Raw genomic sequence first — 25,651 nt, forward strand, 5'->3', positions numbered from 1 at the left:
ACCTTTGGAGTCATTCACCCTCTCTGGCTTGTTTAATCTTCTCAACCTTAAAACTTTTTATTCTTATTTATATCCCCATTTTATTTTATTGTGTTTTAAATTCCTTATACTCTACTATCCCAATTCTAGTTTCTTTGCTTCTACAATTCAATATACCAAACAAAATATTCAACTCTTTGAACACATATAAGTGAGAACAGGGAGCACTCACTTTACGAACATTGGTGATCTATTTAGTATATTTTTTCCAGTTCCAATGAGACGCTTATAGTTCACATAATTCATTTTACCACTGATAATATTCATTTTTCTACATGTACTACTTTGCATGCTTTATTGATGCTTTATTGGAAATCTGGGGTGATTATTTCTTCTATAGGCTATAAATAATGCATGAATAACATGCTATGCATAAATATAGATGTATGAACATCTATAAATACTATGTAGAGCCATTTGAGTACATATTTGGGAGAGTTACTTCTGGGACACAACATATATTTATTTACTTGATTTTGGTGAATTTTTACAGGAAAGTCTTCATCCCAGGTCTTAGATTTCATCTCCTTCCCTTGTGTGACAAATTTCCTGGTTCCTTTAGTGCTCTTTAGTGCTTTTTTGTGAGAACAAGGTCCCCATACTCTACAATATTTATATGAATATCATTAATAATATTGATAAATATTTGATGCAATGTGTCTGTGAAAGTAAAATATGTCAATAAATTAACTGTAGAACCTGGAGGATGGTGGAGAGATTGGTATTTTCTGATGCTGTGCAGTATTTATTTTTCTCAGTTACATGTTTGAGAGCTGATAAACCATCTCCTATGTTAGTTAGTTCTTGTTTTAAAGGACAAAATCTCTGAAGCACATTACTGGTATTAGTTCCTAAAATCTATGTCTATCTCCTGGAAATGCTACAGAGACATAAATGACAAAATTTTCTCTCTTTCATCATGAAGCCAGGTTATCTTACATTCAAATAAATCCCTGAAGTGGAAAATTAGAACTTTCTTATAACTTTAGCCAAGCAAAGTTAAAACTGCTATGATAAAAATTTCAAGTCTTTGAAGAAAAAAATTAAGAAGATATCACAAGATGGAAGCATCTGCCATCCTAGATGGGCAGGATTAACATAAGAAAGATCATCCTTTCAAAAGAAATCTACAGATTCAATATAAGACACAACAAAATTTCAGCACAATATTTTACATATATTGAAAGAACACCACTCATCTTCATATGGGAAATCAGTAAAATTCTGGACAGCTAAAATTATCCTTTGTAATTAAGGAACATGTTGAGATTTCAGTATCCCTTATTTCAAAATGTACTACAGAGCTATAGTAATCAGAACATCATGGTGATTTAATAAAGCAAGAGTAGTTAATAGTTATTGCTGAAGTCAGACTGGGCAATGTCAGTGTAAAGAATGGGAAATTTAACTGCCGGGCAGTTCATGACCAGCAGTGGACACAATGGGGCCAAGAATCACCAGCAGACAGATCTTGTGAGTGTGTAGGGGACTCTGTATCATCTGTGGTTTCGATTTTAACTTGCTTGTATTTGTAGTGACTGACATGTAACATTTACATGCTCAAATGCAGAATATTATGTGTTAAACATTTCAAAGATTTATATTTTCTTGACTATATATATATATATATATACACTATAATTATGTATTTATTATATATAAATATACATATATTATGTTTAATGATATATAAATATACATAGATTTAAATATTTATAAATATTTGTATATATTGTACATCTTTATAATTATATATAATTATATATCATATTATATAGAGAGAATTATATATTTATTATATTATGGTATATATAGAGATAATTATATTAATTATATTATGCATATATATATTTGATGCAATTTTCTGTTGACAGATACAAAGCTTATTTCCATCATTTATTTATTGTGATAGTGCTGCAAAAATCATTCATGTACAAATGTTTCTGAAATATATTTAGTTTTGGTCATTTGGGTGATTTTTTTAGTATAGAACATGTTGCAAAGGCAAAGGTTAATTTTATGTATGAAAAGGAGGCTGTAAATTCTAATAACTTAGCTGTTTTTGAAATTTGCCCTCCTATTGTCATCCTTGTACCCACCTTTGATCCATCTGTTTACTGTGTCACAATTTGTGCCACTGTCTCAGGTTGCAAACATTTTTAGAGCATCGGACCTGATGCTCAGGCCCATGGTCAGGGCTCAGGGATAGGGTATGGGATGAATTTACTTAGATAGGATTAGGACTTGGGCCTCAGCAAGCCCTGAATCTTGACCCAGGTATCCCTTCTTCTCCAGCAGGAGTAGGTCCTTATCTAATTTGTAAACTGCTCATGAATATGCAAATCATGTCTATGGTGGTTAATATAGGGATGTGTACACCCCACAAAACCGTCTGATCACTGTCCTTCCTGCAGTCACTGAGTACACAGGACTTCACCATGGGATGGAGCTGTATCATCCTCTTTCTGGTGAAAACAGCTACAGGTAAGGAGTTCACTGTAGTACATTTGAAATCTGGCCAGAGACTCATGTGACAATGATGTCCACTTTATTTTTATCTTCATAGGTGTCCACTTCAAGGTTCAGCTCCAGCAGTCTGGAGCTAAGCTGGTGAGGCCTGGGGCCTCAGTGAAGATGTCCTGCAAGGCTTCTGGCTACACATTCACTGACTACTATAGGCACTGGGTGAAGCAGAGTCATGGAAAGAGCCTTGAGTGGATTGGAAGGATTAAAACTAAATATGATAATACTGACTACAATGAAAATTTCAAGGGCAAGGCTACACTGACTGTAGAAAAATCCACCAGTATAGCCTACATGCAGTTCAGCAGCCTGACATCTGAGGACACTGTGGTCTATTACTGTATGACACACAGTGTTGCAACCACATCCTGAGTTTGTCAGAAACCTTGGAGAAGAAACAAGCAGCACTGGGACTGAGATTACTCAGAGAAGATTTGCTTGAAGACTTGTTCAGAAGCAGTCACTTGTGTAGTCCACTTCAGTTATTTTGTCAACTTTGCAAGAGGACATCTGTGAATCATGTGATGCTGATTTAGGATGCTCCTTGTTTACCCCATACCTTATCAATCTCTTCACCAGTGACCACCTCCACTGGTAATATTTCTTCCTTAATAAATTGGCACAAAGGGAAACCTTGATTATAAGTGATCTCAGGATTCTGAGAAAAACTAGAACTTTGGAATTGCTGCAAATAAAGCGTAATATCAATTTGACCTCTCAAATCCCAACAACTTCTGGGCAAACACAAAACCCTTTCACACCATTAATTCTTAAGTGACTTCTATGTATTTTGCTATCTCCACTTGTGTGGTCCAGCAGAAGTTCCATCTTCTTAGAATGTAAGAGTTATTTACATCAGAATGCATAGTTGCACCACTCCTGTTGTGGCAAAATTGAACAGTCTTCTGAGGGAGGAGGTGATTATAGGGAAGATGGAAAAGAATACCCTGAGTGACCTGCCTTACCCTGGCACAGATTGCTGTGTTGCTACTGAGCTCCTGGATGCAGGCAGTGTCTTGGTAGGAGTGTGTTCCAAGAGATCCTCTACTCCTGTGACTCATGGCTAGCAGTCTGACCCTCCCCACTGCCACAGGAGCAAAGGTGATGGCGGCCTCACCTCTGAATGCAGGACTCCCTCCCTCCATGGCACTCCCTGCAGGTCAGATGCTCCCTGCCATGATAGGTGCCCAGACAGCTGTGGGGATGCCCAGATCCTGGGATCAGCTGGAGTCCTGGTGGGCAGTGTCCCGAGCAATCTTTCACTCTGGTGTTCCCGGCATACCTGGCTGAGCTGGCTGCTTGGTCACAGGAGCAACAATGGTGGTGGCCTCACCTCTGAAAGCTGGATTCCCTCTAACTGCAGGACTCCCTGTAGGTCAGATGTTCTCTGGCAGGATAGGTGCTCAGATGATTATAAGGCTGTCCAGCTCCTGGGATCAGGTAGAGGCCTGTTGGGAAGTGTCCCAAGTGATCTTTCACTCTGGTCTTCCCTGTGTACCTTGGCGTTCTTATTTTAGAATGTCAACCACACCGCCTAAGGTCCTGGCCTCCATTGCAGTTCGTAAGGCTCTCCACCAGCAGCCAACTCCTCCTGGCACAAGTGCAAGAGACGGTCTTTTGTGTGTGTGTGTGTGTGTGTGTTTATAATGAAATTCCCATTAATAATCTTTAAGGACATAGAGTAATTTCTTCTGGGATCACTCATTTTTTTTCTCCTATAACCTTTTAGCAGAATAATATTATTTGTTTCTTCCTATGTCCTTGGCCTATCTATTCAGAGGTTCTTGGTCAAACCACCATTCTTAGGTATGAGTTCAATTTCATGGAAAGGGTCCTGACCAAATCAGATCTTGGTTGATTATTCCCATAAGACTTGTGCTATTTTTGCAGGCAGGTGGCAGGACACTATTTAGATCAAAGGTTTTTTGTTAAAGTTGGTTTCTTGTTGATCTCACTCTATTTTTAACATGTTGAGTGCCTTCCAGTATTATAAACATTTGTTCACAAATGTAAAGGCTCTAGTATAAACCAGTTCTCCATGTTCAATGAGGTGTTTAGGTGTGGTCCTCTTGAAGGGAAACTCTGAAGTTATCAGTAAGCAAATCAAACCCTAAGAAGAGATGAGACTGCAAACTTGGTGTGTATTGACTTCTCCCACCTGGATTAGACTTCTGGGAGTCTAAGAACAGGTAACTTTTACAGTTATACTTAAAGACATAAGAATTAGGAAAAGGGTCTCCAGTCAACAATAATTTTCATTATCATTCCAATTCTAGTTGTACAATGAAGCTTAAGATGTGACTATATAGAAACTCCTTTTCCAAAGTTGTTGTTACTATGACTGTGGGTTCTATACCTAAAAGGGCTAGAATCTAATGTGGTCTCTTACATAAAAGATAGCAGGCCATAAAGTGAATTTGATATTTCCTGCAAGGTTTCTCAAGGGTCTCTGGAGGGAGAAGTCTTAGATAATTATACTGAGGAAATTATGTTAGGACTGTCTATACAGGTTGCAAATATGTCACCCCATTGTCAAGAACCTCTGCTCACACCTTTCTGGATATAGTTCTAGTATTTGATTTTATCTTCTCCAATGAGGAGACACTCCTATTATTAAAATTGCTAGTTCTCTTTGTTCTCATCTGTTAGTAAAGGCCATCATGCTCTATACAATTACTATGTCAATGCCATTATGAATATTATTAAGTATTTTTTGTCATGGGTCAGTGAAAGTAAAAATTTTAAATAAATTAGTTGTGGAGAGTCTGAGGAGCAGGTGTGGAGACTGGTGTTTCCCAACTTTACCCAGTTTTTATTCTTCTCAGTTAATCTCATACAAAACCCAGGGAACTCTTATATCCTATGTCAGCTAATCCTTGATTTGACTGAAACAAGATCAGAAGGAGATAACTGAAGTTAGTTCCTAAAATATTTGTAACCCTCCTGAGAATGCTACAGAACCAGAAATGACATGAGACTTCCCAATCACTATGAAAATACTTTATCATATATAGTAGAATTAATTCCACAGTAGGAATGTTAGATCCTGAGGTAACTCTAACCAAGAAAGTAAAAGACTTGTATGACAAAACTTCATATATTTGAACAAATAAATCTAAGAAGACATTGGAAAATGGAAAGGTATCTCTTTCTCATGGACTGGTAGGATTAACATAGTAATAAAAATGTTCACCCTACAAAAAACATTCTACAGATTCAATACAATCACCAGAAAATTTCCAAGATCTTGAAAGAATAACGCTCACCTTTGTATAGAAATACAAAACAAAACAAGAACAGCTAAAACAATCATGTATAATAAAGGAATATGCAGTGTCATGACCATCCCTGGGACAAAGTTTACTACAGAGCTGTAGTGATAAAAAAAAAAAAAAAAAAAACAGCACAGTATTGGCATAAAAACAGACAGGTTGATCAATGGAATAAAATAGAAAATCCAGACATAAATCCACACATCTATGCAACTTAATATTTGATAAAGAACCCAATGTACACAATGAAAGTAAGAAACAATCTTTAACAAAATATTTGTGTAACTAAATTTCTGAATGTAGAAAATTACGAATAGATCAATATCTATTTGTATTGGGAAGGATTAGTTAGAGTCACAGAACTTATGTGCAGTCTCTATATACTAACGAAATTTTTGATAGCTTACAGTCTGTAGTTCAATTCCTCAACAATGGTCAGCAGCAGCTGTGAATGTAAGTCAAAGGATCTAGCAGTTGCTCCATCACACAGGCAAGCAGGTGAAGAAAAAAGAATATTCCTTCTTCAAATATCCTTTAGTAGGTCTCCAGCAGAAGATATGGCCCAGATTAAAGGTACATACTATCACATCTGGATATGGGGCATGCTTTTTCCCATATGACCTTGAACTCAGATATCTCTTTGCCTTAGTCCCCTTGGAGTCATAGCCACTATGACTCAAGATCTCTATGCCAAAATCAAGGTCAGAAACTTCTATCTTCCAGCCTCGAAATCTGAATCACAGGTGAGCCTTCCAATTCTGGATTGTATTTCATTCCAGAAACAGTCAAGTTGACAACCAGGAATAGCCACTAAAATCCACCCCTTGTCAACATGACCCAAATAGTATCTCATGTCCACATGAAACAATAAAAAGGTCATGAATATGCTTAACATGATATAACTATTCCTTGTACAATCTCAAACACATTTGTAAATTTAAAATTGTTCAATGTCCCTTGGGAACATGCTTCTGGTATCGAAAGTTAAATACCAAATTGATGTTAATAAAATTGGAAGAATGACAAATGTGTTCTTAACAATATAAAACAGAACCCTTCATATTACTTTATAGTACTAATTTCTGCAACTGGTTACATGGCCTTAGATGGCATTTATAATTACCTTCCTGTACTACCCATTCTGTATTTCCTCTACCCTCTGCAAGCACCTCAGCAGGTTTGGCTCCTTTCCTGGCAGGGTGACCAATGACTTCATGCCTGATTTTTCGGTGTCCTTTTCATACTACTTGGATTAGGCTGTTATAGTTTCCCATTGACATTAATCACAGGACATGGTAGTACTAAGAAACACACTAAGGGGTCTCCTGCCCTCTAGACATAATCCAGACATACCTCCATTGTGGAGTGGCAATCCAATTTCCCCTAGGAAATATGGATCTATCTTAGCCTGTTTTTTTTTTTACAGGTATTAAAATCCCAGAATCAGCAGGGGGAAGCCTGGGCTTCCAGTTCAAAGGAAAGTTTCTAGTGGCTCCTGGCAGAAGCACTCTACCATCTGGACCCAAAACTTCTAGGCTTGCAGAATCTAGAGTTTTAGGGTCAGAAAGCAAAAATTTTTCTAGAAGGTTACTATGAGTCATAGTGAGTGGAACTATTCCCTTTACCACTCCTTGATGCCTGAATGCATGGACCCTGGCTACGGGAAAATCTGTATCATATATTGGATGTTGATACAAAGCATATACTGCCGTCCGAAGAACTCTGCCTCAGCCCTCCATGCTGCTGCTACCAAATTGGCACTGTAACTGTGTCCTCAAAAGCCCATTCCCTTTTTTTATCACATCCATCTGCTGCTTCAGGATGATGAGGAACATGCAAGACCAGTGGATTCTTTTATCATGGGTCCACTGTCTCACTTCTCTGGCTGTGAAATGAGTTCCAAGGTCAGAATCAATACTGGGTGGAATACCATGAGATGGATAAGGCATGCTGTAAGTTCACAGATGGTGGTTTTGGCAGAAGCATTATGTGCAGGAAAGACAAATCCATAGCCAGAATAAGCATCTACTCCAGTAAGAACAAAACATTGTCATTTCAATGCAGGAAGTCATCCAAAGTAGTCAACCAGGTTGCTGGCTGGTCACCTCAAGGAATGGTGCCATATACAGGGCTCAGTGTTGGCAGATCTGGCATTCAGCACCAACTGTAGTCAGATCAGGCTTGATGAGTGGAAGTCCATGTTGTTGAGCCCAAGCATAACCTTCATCTTGTCCACCATGAACACTTTGTTTATATGCCCATGGAGCAATGACAGGGATGGTTGAGGAATGAGACTGACTCTCCACATAATGGGTCATCTTATCCACTTGATTACTGAACTCCTCCTCAGCTGATGTCATCTTTTGGTGAGCATTTACATGGTACACTAATATATTCACATCCTTTGCCAATTTGGAGAGATCTATCTACATACTTCTTCCCCAGATGTCTTTCTCACAAATTTTCCCATCATGATCTTTCCATGTCCCAGACCATGCAGCCAATCCATTGGCTACAACCCATGAGTCAGTGAAAAAATATTCATATGGCCATTTTTTCTTTCAAATATACTGTAATACCATGTGTACTGCCCAAAGTTCCACTCAATGGGAGGATTTTCCTTCACCCGTGTCTTTCTGAGTTGTCCTGGAAAAGGGTTGTAATGCTGCAGCTGTCCACTTCTGGGTATTTCTTGCATAATGTGCAGAGCCATCAGTAAAAACAGGTCCTAGTCTTCTCTTCTTCAGTCAGCCAATCATAGGGAACACTTCAAGAGCCTATAGGTACACTTACAGGCGTAAGTGAGTATTCTGCTAGCAACCTTCAGATGAAGATAGAAAATTCTCGGCTCCTCCTGTACCTTGCCTGCCTGGATGCTGCCATGTTCCTACCTTAATGATAATAGATTGAACCTGATAACCTAGAAGCTAATCAAAATTAAATATTATCCTTATAAGAGTTGCCTTGATTACGGTGTCTGCTCACATCAGTCAAACCCTAGCTAAGACAGAAGTTGGTACAAGGACTGGAGTATTGCTGTGATTAGCCTGACCATGCTTTTGTTTAGGAAAATGTGTATGTGGAAAGCAGTGGTATGCATAATGGGCTATCTTAGTAGGAATATGGAAGACTTTGTTATTGAGAGTGATTATGAACTCTGCAGATTAGACACAAGACGTTTCAGTGGAGAAGAACTTTAATATATGGCCTAGAGACTGTTTTTGTATTATTTTGGTAAAGAACATAGCTGTTTTTTGCTCTAGTCTGAAGAGTAAGAATAAGGCTAAGTTTAGAGAGTCAGATTAATTGCATTGACAAAGGAAGTCTCAGAAATCCCTACCATAGACTTTTTTCTCTGCTTACATCTCATGAAGAGTATTTGAAATACAAATTACAACCTTTGAAAGGAAAAAGATAAAATATGTAGTTCATGTATTAGTGGGGCACCTTAATTCAAGGATATTAGATTGAATTAAGGGAGTGTTGAATTTGTGGCAAGATCCAAAATTTATATCCAGGCATGGTGGTATATTCCTTTAATCTCAGAAGATAAAGTTAAGCATATCTCTGAGTTCAAGGTTATCCAGAGACAGAACAAGTTCTAGGTGAAGTAAAGCTTAAATGCAGAGATGGAGGCACACACCTTTAATCTTAGGAGACAGGCATACAAATCTCTGAGTTCAAGGTTAATCTTCACAGAAAGATCTTGGTCAGTTAAGCTTAGGCAGTGAAAGAGTTGGGAAAGAGGAAGCCAGTGATATTGTAATAGAAAAAGGAAACCATGTTCCAGCTCCTGCAAGCAACAGAACTTGTCAGCTTTGGTCATGTGGCCAAGTTGAGTTCAACAAAGCTATGTAGGGAAACCAATATATGCCTGTTGTTAGCTAAGAATAATGAGGCTGAGTAAACCAAACCAAGGCTAAGTGCTAGTCTCCCATGGCCTCTGCGGTCATATTTATATTACTTCATCAAGGATCCTGTCATGTGCTTGCTATATCAAAACATTCTTTCACCTGTGTCTACTTCAGGAAAACATTCTCTCACCTGTGTCTGTTTCAGGAAAAGATTCATATATTTACTTTACCAAGAGTCTTTTCTGTATTTATTATACTTTTCAGTTTAGTACTTTTATGGGACACCTGAGTTTTTTCATCCAGTTGGTCCTTTTCATTTTCTCTAAGGAGAGTATCACCAATTATCCATTCTTGTTAATACAGACCTATTTCAGCACTAAGTTCAACGTGAACAGTTATTGTGTACAGTTATTTTGTAAGTCTTTTCACTGTGTCAATTATACAATGTAGGGTGAGTGGTTTACACTTTCTACACAGTTTCTCTTTCCAAAGTGTAGCCTGATGAAGACAGTAAAGAAGCTGTTATCTCCTGTCATTACCTTTTGAGAAATGGGAATTGCAAGAGTTGGATCCAACTGCCACTGAGGAGGAACCTGGCTTCAAGAACAATACAGTAATATTGGCACAACTTAAAATTCCTGATGCATATGTCATTATCCCCATGTAAACTCTATCCATTTTTTTCTCCTTTCAGCCTAGCTTTATGAATACTGAAGGCATAAAGTATTTCTCAAGTCAGAATGCATCAGTGTAAGCCATGTTAAACCTACCTGCATGGGAGCTCATGACCAGCAGATGGCATAATGATGCCAGGAATCCTCATAGAGAGATTTTTATTGGGGGGGGTGGTTATGGAAGAGAAACTGTGTCATCTATTGTTTCCTTTCTTAAGTATATTAACTGATATGCTCTGCTGCATTTAACATGCACAAACTGAGCAAAGATTCTTTGCTAAACAATTCTCAGACTTATGCTCACTTGTTTTTGTTTGGTTTTATGATTTTTGAATAAACGTCATAAAAATATTTTTTAATTGCTGATTTACCCTCATCCAACTATTTCGACATCCTTCATAACTCATAACTCATGAACTACACACCTACACAACATTTTTTCTTTCTGAATAAAAGCAAAAATAAGAAAAAAATAAAGAAAAGAAAAGAAATTTAAGAGGAATTTAAAACACACAGAAAAAAATGAAAGATACTAAAAACATAACACATACAAACACACACATGAGAGAGACAGAGAGACAGAGACACAGAGAGAGAGAGAGAGAGAGAGAGAGAGAGAGAGAGAGGAAGAGAGAGAGAGAGAAAGAGAGAGAGAGAGAAAGAGAGAGAGAGAACCAATAAACCCATAATTCTGTAGCCATAATATATAGGCAAATGAGTCAAAGGGAACTGAACAAGGCAAAATTAGGAAAAATGTCTGCAAAAATGCCATTGAGGCATTTTTTGTTGGCTATCAACTGCAAAGGATATATGCGTGATTAATAATAGTTAACAATGACAGTCATAATTAATATCTGTATTTTGCGATTGTCTTAATATGGTCATCACTAATTGCATCCATGTTTTCCAAAAGCAATGTAAAATTATTATTCACTTCTGGTTAAATTTTTCTATTGTTTTATATGCATATATAAAAGCTTAGTTCTGAAGTTACATTGCCTGCATGTGCCCTGGATTAGAATTTGGACCTGAGCATCCTGCTCCCTGAGCCATGTGGTTTTTAGTCCTTTCCCTCCAGTTCTTCTACAGGTGGGCTAGATTCTCATCTAAGAAGTAACCATCTCATGAATATGCAAATTACCTGGGTCTATGCCACTAAATACAGATACCAACACCATAAAAACAACCTATAACCAGTGTCCTTTCCACAGTCCATGAAAACACTGACTCTAACCATGGAATGGAGCTGGATGTTTTTCTTCCTCTTGTCAGTTTCTGCAGGTAAGTGGCCCACCCATCCTAAATCTGAAGAGAAGACAGGACTTGAGGTGGCAGTGACATCCACTCTCCCTTTCTTTCCATAGGTGTCCACTCTGAGGTTAAGCTGCAGCAGTCTGGAGCTGAACTGGTGAAGCGTGGGTCTTCAGTGAAGCTGTCCTGCAAGGCTTCTGGCTACACATTTAGCAACAGCTATATGCACTGGGTAAAGCAGAGCCCTGGACATGATCTTGAGTGGATTGGATGGATTTATGCTGGAAATGGTGGTACTAAGTACAATGAGAAATTCAAAGGGAAGGCCACACTGACTGCAGACACATCCTCCAGCACAGCCTACATGCAGCTCAGCAGCCTGACATCTGAGGACTCTGCAGTCTATTACTGTGCTAGACACAGTGTTGTAACCACATCCTGAGTGTGTCAGAAACCCTGGAGGAGCAGGAAGTTGACTTGACACTGAGATGACAGACAGACTAACCTTTAGACTTGTTCAGAAATAGGAATTTTGAATGCCCCCTTTTGGCCTCCTCCTCACAGTCTTATAGTTCCTTTGGAATCATTCTAAGAGGACATCTAAGAATTTTCTGCTGATTTAAAATTAACCTACAGTACGCCTTACCTTGTTAGTCTCCTCACCACTGACCATCACCACTGACATGTTTCTTATTCAATTAAACAATAAAAAGTGAAGGATGGGGCCACCCATCTAACTCCAAAAATTTAGCCCAGAATTGCCTTTGTCTAAAGGAAATACAGGGGACAATAGTGGAGTAGAGACTAACAAAAGACCATCCAGAAACTGCCCCACTTGGGGATCCATCTCATATGTAGGCACCAAACCCAGAAACCATTGCTTGCTGACAGGAGCCTGATTTAACGTTTATTACTTTAATAGCCACTGCTACTATAGCTGGTATTGTACTATCCTAATGTGTAAAAACAGCTCATTTTGTAAATGATTTTGGGAGAAATCTTTCCATGACTTTGCATGCTCAGGAGGATATAGATGATAAGATACAACAGAAGTTAGACGACTTACTTGAGGTGATTAATTTATTATGGAAAGAAATAACGGGGTTTAAAGGCAAGCTATATATAGATGTCATGCTAATTATGAATGGATTTGTGTAACATTAAAAATATTAATGATACTATATTTTTTGGGGAGAGTGTGCAGTCCCACTTGCAAGGTGTTTGGAATCATGGAAATTTATCTTTGAACTTTATAAGATTACACCAAGGAGTTAATATTTAGGAAAGGCTTAGCCTCTCCATTTTGATGCAGCTCAAGCAGCTTGAGATATACTAGGACAGTTGCAGGGTTAGTCCTTTCTTAAGCTGCACTACTACCACAGAACATCACTGTTCTTTTCACCCTTGGTATAGCATTGCTCCTCTATTTTCTGCTGCTGTGTGTCCTTCAGTACTTGTCACATTTTTTTTTTCATCTGAAAAGTCAGATACTTGGCATCCTCTAGGGTTGATGGAGTTCTGAGACCACTCCACTGCAGGACTTGGGCCACTTTGGCAGACAGGATGTATAGGTTTTGACAGAGCTTACCACACTTAGGTACTGGGTGGGTTTCTATGAGAAGACGGGGGATGTCACTCTGGGTTTAGAGAAGCACAGTCTGAGGTCCTGGGGACAGCTGGAGCTGGCATGGGATAAAGCCAGGGCCATCTGGTTCTCTGGGTCTTGGTTACCCAAATGCCACTGGATGCCATCAAAGAGCTGAGAATAGAGTGGGGTCTGCAGGCTGGATCTGGGCCAGGGCCTAGGGAGAAAAGAAGGAAACTCCAGCTCGGTCCCATGGAGAGGAGTTCTTAGCTTGTGGCAATGGCAAGTTTGGTCTTGGTCTGGTGGCAGCCTTGGCTGAGGTCACTGAGAGGCCTTCTACAGGGAGGTTAGACAGCTTGTTGGTGGGCAGCTGGATTGGCTTGGAGGTCATGAGAAAAACGGAGAATCGTTCAGATATTGGATACAGCTCTATGGGCAAATGCCTCCTCTCTGGCTCCACATTGAGACATTTAAGACATTCATTGTCAAGGCAGAAAGTGGATGAGTAATGCTGTATCCCACTTCTCAGTGCAGGCCTGAGGTTAATTACCTTTTGCAGGGAGCAATGTCTGGGAAGAAAATCTTAATTGGCTAAGCCCTTCAGGTCTTTAGGTACGTCATTAAAATGGAGATCTGTCTTGAGCCTATGTGACATGTGATCTTGTCCTCTACCTGTGGAGGGGTTTGGGGTATTGCCTTTATATGACTGATGGCCACAAATCTATGGAGAGCTGTGGCCTTGTGTCAGGCACCTGGTGTCTAGGAACCAGGCAAAATGCCTGCCATCACCTTAGGGTCACTGAGGTTTCTAACCTTAGCTCAAACAGGAACTAGGCTACCTTTCATGGTCCTACATTTTCCATCTAAAATCCTCTTCTTCTCAAGTTTGACTAAATAATTCCAATGATGGGTAAGAGTATTTTAAATCTATCAACCTAAGACAGAACATATATCAAAGTTATGAATGCTTCCACAATGCCTAAGAAGGCACAATATAGACACCAATCTAAGACAGGTGTATTCAGCTGGAGCATCCTTTTTAAATTAAAAAAAAAGGGAAAATTGTGGAGAGCCATATTACTGCCAAGAGATCATTCTGTAGCTGATGTCAGAAAGCAGTTTGTATAGCCAAGAGGAACTCTTATCTGTTTATTCTGTAAAGGAACTGTCTCAAGAAAAGCTTCCTTTGCTGAAGTGCCTACAAACTGTAGTTGCAGAAATAAGCTTTGAGTCTTGACCAGGATCAGGCTTGACTCCATTCCTTGTGTCTGTGTGTTTTTACCCCCACTCCCCCATTTGTGTTTCAGGTTGACTTGTAACTGCAGGCTGGGTCAACAGAAGAATGAATTCAGTGAATTTGTTACATTTACACAATGGAGAACTACTCTGCTATTAAAATCTATGGCTTCCTCAAATTTGCAGGCAAATGGGTAGAGTAGAAAATATAATCCTGAGGTAACACAAACACAAAAGAACATATGTGGTATGTACTGACTGATAAGTGATAGTAGCCCAAAATATCAGAATACTCATGATATCATTCACAGATGAAGCTTAAGAAGAAGGAAGACCAAAGTATAGATGCTACAATATCACATAGAAGTAGGAATGAAATAATCACAGGAGGTAGCGGGAGGGGTGAATCTTAGAGGTAGTGAGGAGGGGGAGAGAAAAAAGAGGGAGAAGGATCACATATGGGAAGGGACAGGGGAAAGAACAAAGGGTCAAGAAATCAAATAGAAATATATATCAGTGTGGCATAGGGAACTGGTGTTACATCCTAGAATGTTCCACATGGATTTCCCAAACGTGCAGTCCACCTGACCTCCAAACTCCCTGGGGCCTCCAGACTCTTAAGTGTTAGATGCATCATCTCTGAATGAACAAAGATCTGAAGTACTCTATTTTATGTGTGTTGGGGGCCTCGTATCAGCTGTTGTATGCTGCCTGTTTGGTTGTCCAGTGTTTGAGAGATCTCAGGGGTCCAGATTAATTGAGACTCCTGGTCCTCCTACAGGGTTGTCATTCTCCTCAGCTTTTGTCAGCCTTCCTTAATTGAATAACATGAGTCAGATGCTTCTGTCAATTGGTTGGTTCTTCTGAGGTGCAGTCATGCTAGGTCCCTTTTTATGAGTGCTCCATAGGCTCAGTAATAGTGTCAGGCCTTGGGGTCTCCCCTTGAGCTGTATTCCACTTTGGACCTGTCGCTGGCCCTTCTTTTCCTCTGGCTCCTCTCCATTACCATTCCTGTAACACTTTCAGAAAGGAACACTTATAGATTAGAGTTATGACTGTGGGATGTCTCCCCTCTCCCTCATTTGATGTCCTGTATTCTTGCTGGAGGTAGGCTCTATAAGTTCCCTCTCCCTATTGTTGGGCATTTTACCAAAGGTCCCTCCTTTTGAGTCCTGAGAGTCTCTAACCTCCCAGGATTCTGGGTCATTCTGGAGGGTTCCCCAAACCCCTATCTTCCAAGATTATTTGTTTCCATTCTTTCTGATAGCCCTCAGGGCTTCAATCCTTTTCTCTCACCCAGTACCAGATCAGATTCCCATCTTCTCCCAATTCTCCCCCCCCCCGACCTGTCCACTTTCCTTCACAGTTCCCTCCAACCCTTCCCACTTTTGATTGATTTCTTTTCCCTCCCAAGTGAGACTGAGGTGTCATCACTTGGGCACTTCAACTTGTTGACCTTTTTGTGTTCTGTGAATTGTATCTTGGGTATTCTGTATTTCTTTTACGGTATTGCTAATATCTATTTATTAGCAAATACATACCATGGCTGTCATTTTGGGTCTGAGTTACCTCCCTCAAGATGATATTTTCTAGCTCCATCCATTTGCCTACAAAACTCAAGATGCTCTCATTTTTAATACACGAGTAGTATTCCATTGTGTAAATGAATCACAGTTTCTGTATCCATTCTTCTGTGATGGGACATTTCACTCTTAGAATTTTAGAATTCTACTACTGTAGATAAACCTGATATTCCTAATAATTCCTGATAAGAGATCACTTTCTTTCCCCTGGCTGGATTCCACTTGCACTTCATGAAATTTGATCCTGTCTCTGGTAGCAGAGTCATCTAAAGGAATGTCTGGCTGCTGTTCTACTCTGTGCATATTGGCATCCTATCACTCACAGCATCAACATATAACATGCCCTCCTCAAATGAATCTCATGATAGTACAGTAATTTTCAAACCAACTGCTTGGGCGTTTCTGAAGGATGGATTTGTAGTTCCACCTTAGATAATACATGCTCAGTCTGCAATGCTTTTCTCCTCACATGTCCTTGTGATGATCATGGAGACCCAGAAATGCTTATGTCACTGATTAGACATACATAAACACTCTAGTGGAGTTGGAAATAGGCTCTCTAGCTGAGTATAACCTAGTACAGGAATTTTGAAATCTGTAAAGTATATCAGTGAAATAATCTAAGCGAATGAATTAATGTGATCCACATTTAGAGTAATATGTTCTAGTTTTTGAGCCCCAGACGGAAGGGTGCTTTATATATAAATTTGTATAAAATCGTATTGGTTTATAGTATGTATTTTTTATTCTTATTACATATATTTATAATTTTCTATCATGTTTTTCGCATCTCTGTCTGAACATTTATGGACTTGGACCAAGAATAACTTCAAGTACATCTGAAAAACTCAGGAAAAATATCTTCATCCTTTGCAGCTCATATCACAGTCTTAAGACAATATCAAATTTTTATGCCCTCCATTGACTAAGCATGTGAAACACTACGTTTGTGTACCCTGTTAGATAAGATAGTCTCTCTTCGGAAGAGACTGTTGTCTGATTTTTTAATATTCAGTGATCAGCAGTACTTGTATTTCTGGCCCTATGTCTCCTTCATCCAAATCTGGCAACTTAGCCTCTATGTCATCCATTTCAGGATCTTTGTCTTCTTGTCAACCCTTCTTCCTGTCTGATGAGGATGTACATGAAAATCATTGAGTCTCCTGGAGACAATGTCAGAAATTCTTCTGTTTCCAGATGCACAATTTACTCATAGGTAAATGTCAGGAGCCATAATGTGACAAGCTAATAACTAGCAAGTGTTCATCCTGAAATGGCCTGCTTCAGATTATTATATAATCTGTGACAGGTATGCCCTTATTAAGCAAGGCTGTAAGGGATTCATTTTTAGTAAGTATGCCTTTCCAGTTATTTACTATATATAACAATCATGAATTAATGGCACACCCCTTTGCAGTACATCTCTGCAGATCCACAAATATGTGTTTACAGTCTTGTAATGTTGCTATTTAGATAAATAGATGAGTGAAGTTTTAATGATGATACTATAAGAATTCCTAAAATTATATCTATGATTATTAAGATCCTTCATAGGGGGACTGCTTTTCCGTCCTTTTCTGATAGTCAAAACTGCAGTGAGAACTCTGCCAGTTTGCCAATTGTCACAAGTTAATTGCTCTTAAATGGTAACCAGACTTTCTCCTAACCAGAGCACATTCCAAGAGGTTGTAAAACAATTTAAAAAAGGTCTTTAAAAAGTGAACTAATGATTTATTATAGGTGCTAGGTCAGAAGATAAATGTTGACTGGGTTTATCTATACAAAACTTCACTAATAATTTAGTTGTGTTTTTTAAACCTTCAGTGAACCCATGGAGTTGAGACAGGTGATGGATGTTTAGCAAGATAATTACTCTTAATGGATATGCATGTAAACATTCTCAGTTGTACACTTCTTTTTCAATTTATGATTTAATTTTGTGTGTGAAATTTTTTATCTATTCTTTACTTGCATTTCAAATGCTTTTCCCTTTCCTGGTCCCTTCCCTGAATGCCCCATAAGCCATCTCACTGCCCCCTGCTCTACAATCAACCGCTTCTTGCTTCCCTTTCCTTGTATTACCATGCACTGCTGCATCTAGCCTTTCCAGGACAAGGGGCCTCACCTCCCTTCGATGTTCGACAAGGCCATTCTCTGCTGCCTCTGCTTCTGGGGCCATGGATAAGACCATATGTATTATTTGGTTGATGTTTTTGTCTCTGGAAGCTCTGGGAGTACTGGGTGGCTCATATAGTTGTTCCTCCTATGGTGCTACAAACCACTTCAACTCCTTGGGTACTTTCTCTAGCTCCCCCCATTGGGTACTCTGTGCTCAGTTTAATGGCTGCCTGAGAGTGTCCTGCTCTGTATTTGTCATGCTCTACCAGAGCCTCCCATGTGATAGCTATATCCAGCTCCAGTGAGCAAGTAATTGTGGGCATTGATAATAGTGTCTGGGTTTTGTAACTGTATATGGGATGGATCACTATGTGGGGTAGTCTCTGGATGGTCTTTCCCTCATTCTCTGTTCCACACTTTGTCTCTGGATCTCCTTCTGTGGGTATTTTATTCCCCCTTGTAAGAAGGACCTGAGGTTGTGCACCCGGAGGCAGGCTGGGAGGACACAGCGTGCTCTGGTGGGTCCTGCCCCACAGAGCTTAGGTTCCAGTCCTGAGGTCTCTGGCAGGAGCCTTCAGATCTCTGCTTCAGGATTCAGAACAGCCTGGGCTACAACACCACATCTCCAGGCCCTGCAAGAGACCAGAGGGGCACCCGAGAGACCGGATGGGAGGAGTCAGTGTACTCTGGCGAGTCCAGCAGGCCCCGGACAGGAACCTTCAAGTATCTGCTTCGGGATCTGAACAGCCTGGCCCACGGCCCTCGGTCTCTAGGAAGTGCAAGAGGCCTGTTGTGCACCCAGAGGCCGGCTGGGAGGACACAGCATGCTCCGGTGGGTCTAGCCCCACAGAGCTTAGGTTCCAGTCCTGAGGCCTCTGGTGGGAGCCTTCAGATCTCCACTTCAGGATCCAGAACAGCATGGGCTACAACACCACATCTCTAGGCCCTGCAAGAGGCCAGAGAGGGACCCGGAGGACAGCTGGGAAGAGTTGGTGTGTTCTGGTGAGTCCAGCAGGCCCCAGGTGGGAGCCTTCAGGTCTCTGTCTCCAGGCAGTGCAGGAGGTCAGCTGTGCACCAGAGGCCAGTTGGGAATAGGCAGCTCACACTGGTGAGTCCAGCATTGACAACAAGACCAACTAACCCCAGTGAGAATAAGATGGCAAAAGGCAAATGCAGGAATGTCACTAACAGAAATCAAGGCAATATGGTAGCATCTGAACCCAACTCTCCTTTAGTAGCATGTCCTGGATACCCCATTACACCAGAAAAACAAGATTTGGATTTAAAATCACAGGTCATGATGCTGGTACAGGAACACATGAAGGACATATTTAAAGAAATTCAGGAGAAAAGTTAGATCAAAAGTTAGAAGCCCTTACAAGGGAAACACAAAAATCATTGAAAGAAATTCAGGAGAATACAAAAGCCAATAAGGAGGAAACACAAAAATCACTTAAAGAAATACAGGAGAACTTTGGTCACCAGGCTGAGGTCATGAAAGAGGAAACACGAAAATCTCTTAAAGAGTTACAGGAAAACACAAACAAGCAAGTGAAGGAGCTAAGCAAAACCATCCAGGACCTAAAATCAGAAGTAGAAACAACTAAGAAAACTCAAAGGGAGACAACGTTGGAGATAGAAAACCTTGGGAAGAAATCAGGGGACATAGATGCAAATATCAACAACAGAATACAAGAGATAGAAGAAAGAATCTCAGATGCAGAAGATACCATAGAAACCATGGACTCAACAGTTTAAGAAAATGTAAAATGCAAAAAGCTTATAACCCAAAACATCCAGGAAATCCAGGACACAATGAGGAGACCAAACCTAAGGATTATAGGCATATATGAGAGTGAAAATTTACAACTTAAAGGGCCAGCAATATCTTCAATAAAATTATGGAAGAAAACTTTCCTAACCTAAAGAGAGAGATGCCCATGAATATAAAAGAAGCCTACAGAACTCCAAACAGTCTGGACATGAGCAGAAACACCTCCTGTCACATAATAATCAAAACCCCAACTGTACTAAACAATGAAAGAATATTAAAGGCAGTAAGAGAAAAAGGCCACGTAACATGTAAAGGAAGACCTATCAGAATCACAGCAGACATCTTACCTGAGACTATGAAAGCTAGAAGATCCTGGGCAGATCTCATGCAGACTCTAAGAGAACACAAATGCCAGCCAAAACTACTATACCCAGCAAAACTCTCAATCACCATAGATGGAGAAACTCAGATATTCCATGACAAATCCAAGTTTACCCAATATCTATCAACAAACCCAGCCCTACAAAGGATAATAGGAGGAAAACACCAATACAAGGAGGGAAACTTCACCCTGGAAAAAGCAAGATAGTAACTTTCTTCCATCAAACCCAAAAGAAGATAACCAATCAAATTTAAAAAATAACATCAAAAATGACAGGAAGTAATAACCACTATTCCTTAATATCTCTTAACATCAATGGCCTCAATGCCCCAATAAAAAGACATAGACTAACCACTGGATATGTAAACAGGACCCTACATTTTGCTGCATACAGGAAACACACCTCAGTGTCAAAGACAAACACTACTTTAGAGTAAAAGGCTGGAAGACAATTTTACAAGCAAATGGTCTCAGGAAACAAGCTGGAGTAGCCATTGTAATATCAGATAAAATTGACTTTCAACCCAAAGTCATCAAAAGAGACTCTGAGGGACACTTCTTGCTGGTCAAAGGCAAAATACAACAAGAACTCTCAATCCTGAACATCTATGCTCCAAATGCAAGGGTACCCTCATTCATAAAAGAAAGTTTACTAAAGCTCAAAACACACATTGCACCTAACACAATAATTGTGGGTGACTTCAACCGATCAGGAAACCAGAAACTGAACAGGGACACAGTGAAACTAATTGAAGCTTTGAACCAATTAGATTTAACATATATATATAAAACATTTTATCCTAAAGCAAAAGAATATACCTTTTTCTCAGCACCTCATGGTACCTTCTCCAAATTCTATTATGTAATTGGTTTCAAGACAGGCCTCAACAAATATAAGATCAAACTAATCCTATGCCTCCTATCAGATCACTATGGAGTAAAAGTGGTCTTCAATAGCAACAAAACAACAGAAAACCCACATACACGTGGAAACTGAACAATATTCTACTCAATGATACCTTTGTCAAGGAAGAAATAAAGAAAGAAATTAAAGACTTTTTAGAATTTAATGAAAATGAAGACACAACATACCCAAATCTAGGGGACACAATGAAAGCAGTGCTAAGAGGAAAACTCATAGCCCTGAGTGCCTCTAAAAAGAAAATGGTGAGAGCATACACTAACAGTTTAATGACACACCTGAAAGCCCTGGAACAAAAGAAGCTAATTTACCCAGGAGGAGTAGAAGGCAGGAAATCATTAAACTTATGGCTGAAATCAATCAAGTAGAAACAAAGAGAACCATACAAAGAATCAACAAAACCAGGAGCTGGTTCTTTGAGAAAATCAACAGGATAGATAAACCCTTAGACAGACTAACCAAAGGGCACAGAGACAGTATCCAAATTAACAAAATTAGAAATGAAAAGGGAGCTATAACAACAGAAACTGAGGACCTTAAAAAAATTATTAGATCCTACTACAGAAGTCTATACTCAACACAACTGGAGAATCTGGAGGAAACAGACAGTTTCCTAGACAGATATCTGACACCAAAACTTAATCAGGATCAAATAGATCATCTAAACAGTCCCATAAGACCTGAAGAAAAAAAAAAAACAGTCATAGAAGTCTCCCAACCAAAAAAAAAAAAAAAAAGCACAGGACCAGATGGCTTCAGTGCAGAATTCTATCAGACCTTCATAGAAGACCTAACACCAACACTCTTCAAACTATTCCACAAAATAGAAACAGAAGGAACTCTACCCAACTCGTTCTAAGAAGCCACAATTACGTTGATACCAAAACCACACAAAGATCCAACAAAGAAAGAGAATTTCCCTTATGAATATTGATGCAAAAATACTTAATAAAATTCTTGCCACCATAGAGCTTAGGTTCCAGTCCTGAGGCCTTGAGATCTCTGCTTCGGGATCCAGAACAGACTGGGCTACAATACCACATCTCCAGGCTCTGCAAGAGGCCAGAGTGGCACACGGGAGGCCAGCTGGGAGGAGTCAGTGTGCTCTGGTGAGTCCAGCAGGCCAAAGGCAGGAGCCTTCATGTGTCAGCTTTGGGATCTGAACAGCCTGGGCCACAGCACTAGATCTCCAGGAAGTGCAAGAGGCCTGGTGTGCACCCAGAGGCAGACTTGGAGGACACAGCTTATTCAGGTGGTTCGGCCCCAAAGAGCTTAGGTTCCAGTCCTGAGGCCTCTGGCAGGAGCCTTCAGATCTCTGTTTCAGGATCCAGAACAACCTGGGATACAACACCACATCTCCAAGCCCTGCAAGAGACCAGAAGGGCACCGGGGAGGCCCGCTGGGAGGAGTCAGTGTGCTCTGGTGAGTCCAGCAGGCCCCGGGCAGGAGCCTTCAGGTGTCTGCTTCAGGATTTGAACAGCCTGGGCCACGGCACCCTGTCTCCAGGCAGTGCAGGAGGTCAGCTGTGCACAGGGGGCCAGCTGGGAAGAGGCAGCTTGCACTGGTGAGTCCAGCATTGACAAGACCAACGAACACCAGTGAGAACTAGATGGCAAAAGGCAAATGCAGGAACATCACTAACAGAAATCAAGGCATTATGGCAGCATCTGGACTCAATTATCCTTTAACAGCATGTCCTGGATACCCCATCACACCAGAAAAACAAGATTTGGATTTAAAATCACTGGTCATGATGCTGGTACATGTAGCCGCCAGCAGCTACATGTAAACCGGGTTACCTGTTGAGAGAATTTTGGGGTCATAGGGAAGAGCGGCGAAAAGAACGTACGGCCAAGTCAATGTTCACTGATCAAAGCCGTAAACTTTAATGGCGCCAGACCTTATAACAGTTCGGGCAAACCCTTCCCCCCAGACTCCAGGCTGAGTTCCGGTGGAAGTTGTCTAGCTTCTCTTGGAGGTCTTCGTCTTGACTGCTCCGGCAGCTGGGTGGGTCACCTGTTTAATTCAGGAATCCCTATACCTGGAGGAACAATGAACTTGACCTTTACTACGTGCACTCCACCCTAGGTGGAGCAGGATCCTGGCTAACTGGGAGAAGTTAACCTTGACCAAAGTCAAACTCTGACCAAGTGCAAGACTGCCCCAATATGGCTCTGTACATGTCCTCCCTTTTTTTATTAATTTGAACACGAGGAGGTAGAAAACAAGTGGATAAATATCCTTCATAAGAAGGCGGGCCTTAACCAGGAGGGGAAGCATTGACCGTAATTCCTCTTAAATATTGTATAACGTCTTTTTCAGAGGAGGGGTAATAGGCTCCCTTATTATTTTAAGGACAGCCTCTCGACGTTAACCCCTATGCAATTAGGTGTACTTCCTGGGGACTCAGAAGCAGAAATTCACCTCCCCATGCAGTGCTTTGCCTCGCACGTCTCGCTGGTACCCATGTTTGTTCATAAACAAACACACATAGATCTGAGTTCTATGTGGCTCCCTCTTTGGAGATCCACTTGTGTAAGTTTTGAAGCCAGGGGGGTCTGCAAGTGTCTTTAACAGACATGTAATCTCTCCATCCAGGTGAGCCTGGGTGGAGACAGCCAGTCTGCTTAACAGACAAGGTCAAGAGTTAAAGGTGGAATAGGATTAACTTGTCCCAGAAGTATCCAATTCAGTTGTAAATTAACAACTTTAAGGATCCAAAGCTTGGCCTCTGAGGTGGGAGAGGTAGCCTTGTGAATCAAGAATTAAGCTGTTACTTCTCAGGAAAAGTGGAGACTATATGTTAAATTAACACAGCTGGCTGAAGATTGTTAGCCATCTTCAAAATTGGAATCTTCAATATTGGAATTATTTCTAGACCAGTCTATGGTTGAGTCAGCTGAGCACAATAAGGAGAAGAGTCATTTTAACTCTTCTAATTAATTTTTCCTAAGCTAGTTTAACAGTCTCCATGTTCTGTCCCACAAAGTCTAAAAGCTTGAAGCTAGGCAATTTATCTAACCTGGGACATTTGACAATTGAGGTAAGTCAAGAACATATACCCAATATAGCTCTTATGTTACCATGGTCTGGGCATTCAGCAAGCACACAGTCAGCATATCTTCTGCAGCATTCTGTGGAAAAAACAGAGGGCATGCCTTCTCCCCCAATATTAAATCAGGATCATGGCATATGTTAGTAAGTGAATTCCTTCATTTCACCTAGACATCAATATGTCTAATTACAAGATGTCATATACATTTAGCAAGGAGTTTCTTGGCATCTAAATTTTAAAATTTTAAAATTTTCTTAAAAACATGTAAGCATAATTTAAATTATATGCACAGGGACACAATTTCCCCTCTCTTCTTTCTTCCAAGAAGATATTGTTTTATTAATTTAAGTTGGAACACAAAGTATAAACCATAACATAGGCAATAACTATGTAATTATATAAAATATAGTTGCTTTTTCTGTTAGAGCAGTTGCAACTAGACAGCCTAAAAATGAATCATTAGTCACATGTACATATTTTTTTAATCTTTTAAATTAGAAATATGAATATCATTTATCTGTAATAACTAAGTCCTCTAGGATTAACACCATTACGTGGTAGAGGTAGAAATTGAGGACATCAAGAACAAATCTTTATAATTTGATGTGCACAAAATATAAAATTATTTCAAATACCTAAAGGACAGTCATTTAGAGAACATATCCTTTGTTCTTAGAAATTTGAATCACATTTGTATAAACTGTAGAAATTAAGAATTAGCAGTATTAAAAATGGACCAATTTTAAGCAATTATAAACCATGAGCTATGTATATCTACTATTATTAAAAGCTTGACCTTTAACATCTTAAAAATAGCTGCTATAGCACCCAATTCAGGTATCTGTGTTGAAGCAGGGAGAAACTTAAAGGAATAAACATGTGATCTGATAGTACAAATTATCTTTTGGATAACAGTTATTAATTTTGCCTAAAAATGCTTGCCATGTAATAGACCAACCATTAATAATAAATTTGATTGTTGCTTGAAGCAAGGAACAAATGTTTCCTACCTTGAAAACAGAGGTTTAAGACCTTCTGTGGCAAGCTTAAAATGAGGTAAATAAGATAAAGCCAATTAATATATCCTAACAACTTTTGAAAGCCATTTACCTAAAAATTCTAAAAGTCTATGGTTAGAGCAAAGGCCTGTAACAAACATTCTATGATTATAGACTGAAAAATGTAAGATCCTAACTCTTGTATTGAAAGAGAGACAAACATTTTTTTTTTTCTCACAGGACATAAGGCTGTTAGCCATTCCTTGAGGCAAAAACTTTCTAATGAAATTGCTTTGTTGTTTCTTTAAAATTGGAAGCAAATGCTTTTATAATTATCAGAATGTAAAGTAAAAAACCAACCCTTTAAATTTACAATAATTTTGTA

General features: G+C 39.7%; 2 gene segments (V, D, J or C); both read left to right on the forward strand.

Moving 5' to 3' along the window:
* The window catches only part of LOC127687767 (Ig heavy chain V region 3-like), a 507,571-nt gene that overhangs the window by 84,700 nt on the left and 397,220 nt on the right, over positions 1-25,651 (forward strand).
* On the forward strand, positions 11,530-12,070 carry LOC127686818 (Ig heavy chain V region 108A-like). The segment is given in 2 exon segments: positions 11,530-11,643; positions 11,727-12,070. Coding segments are annotated over 2 exon segments (396 nt in total).

This window comes from Apodemus sylvaticus, chromosome 6, assembly GCF_947179515.1.
Source record: "Apodemus sylvaticus chromosome 6, mApoSyl1.1, whole genome shotgun sequence".
NCBI lineage: Eukaryota > Metazoa > Chordata > Mammalia > Rodentia > Muridae > Apodemus > Apodemus sylvaticus.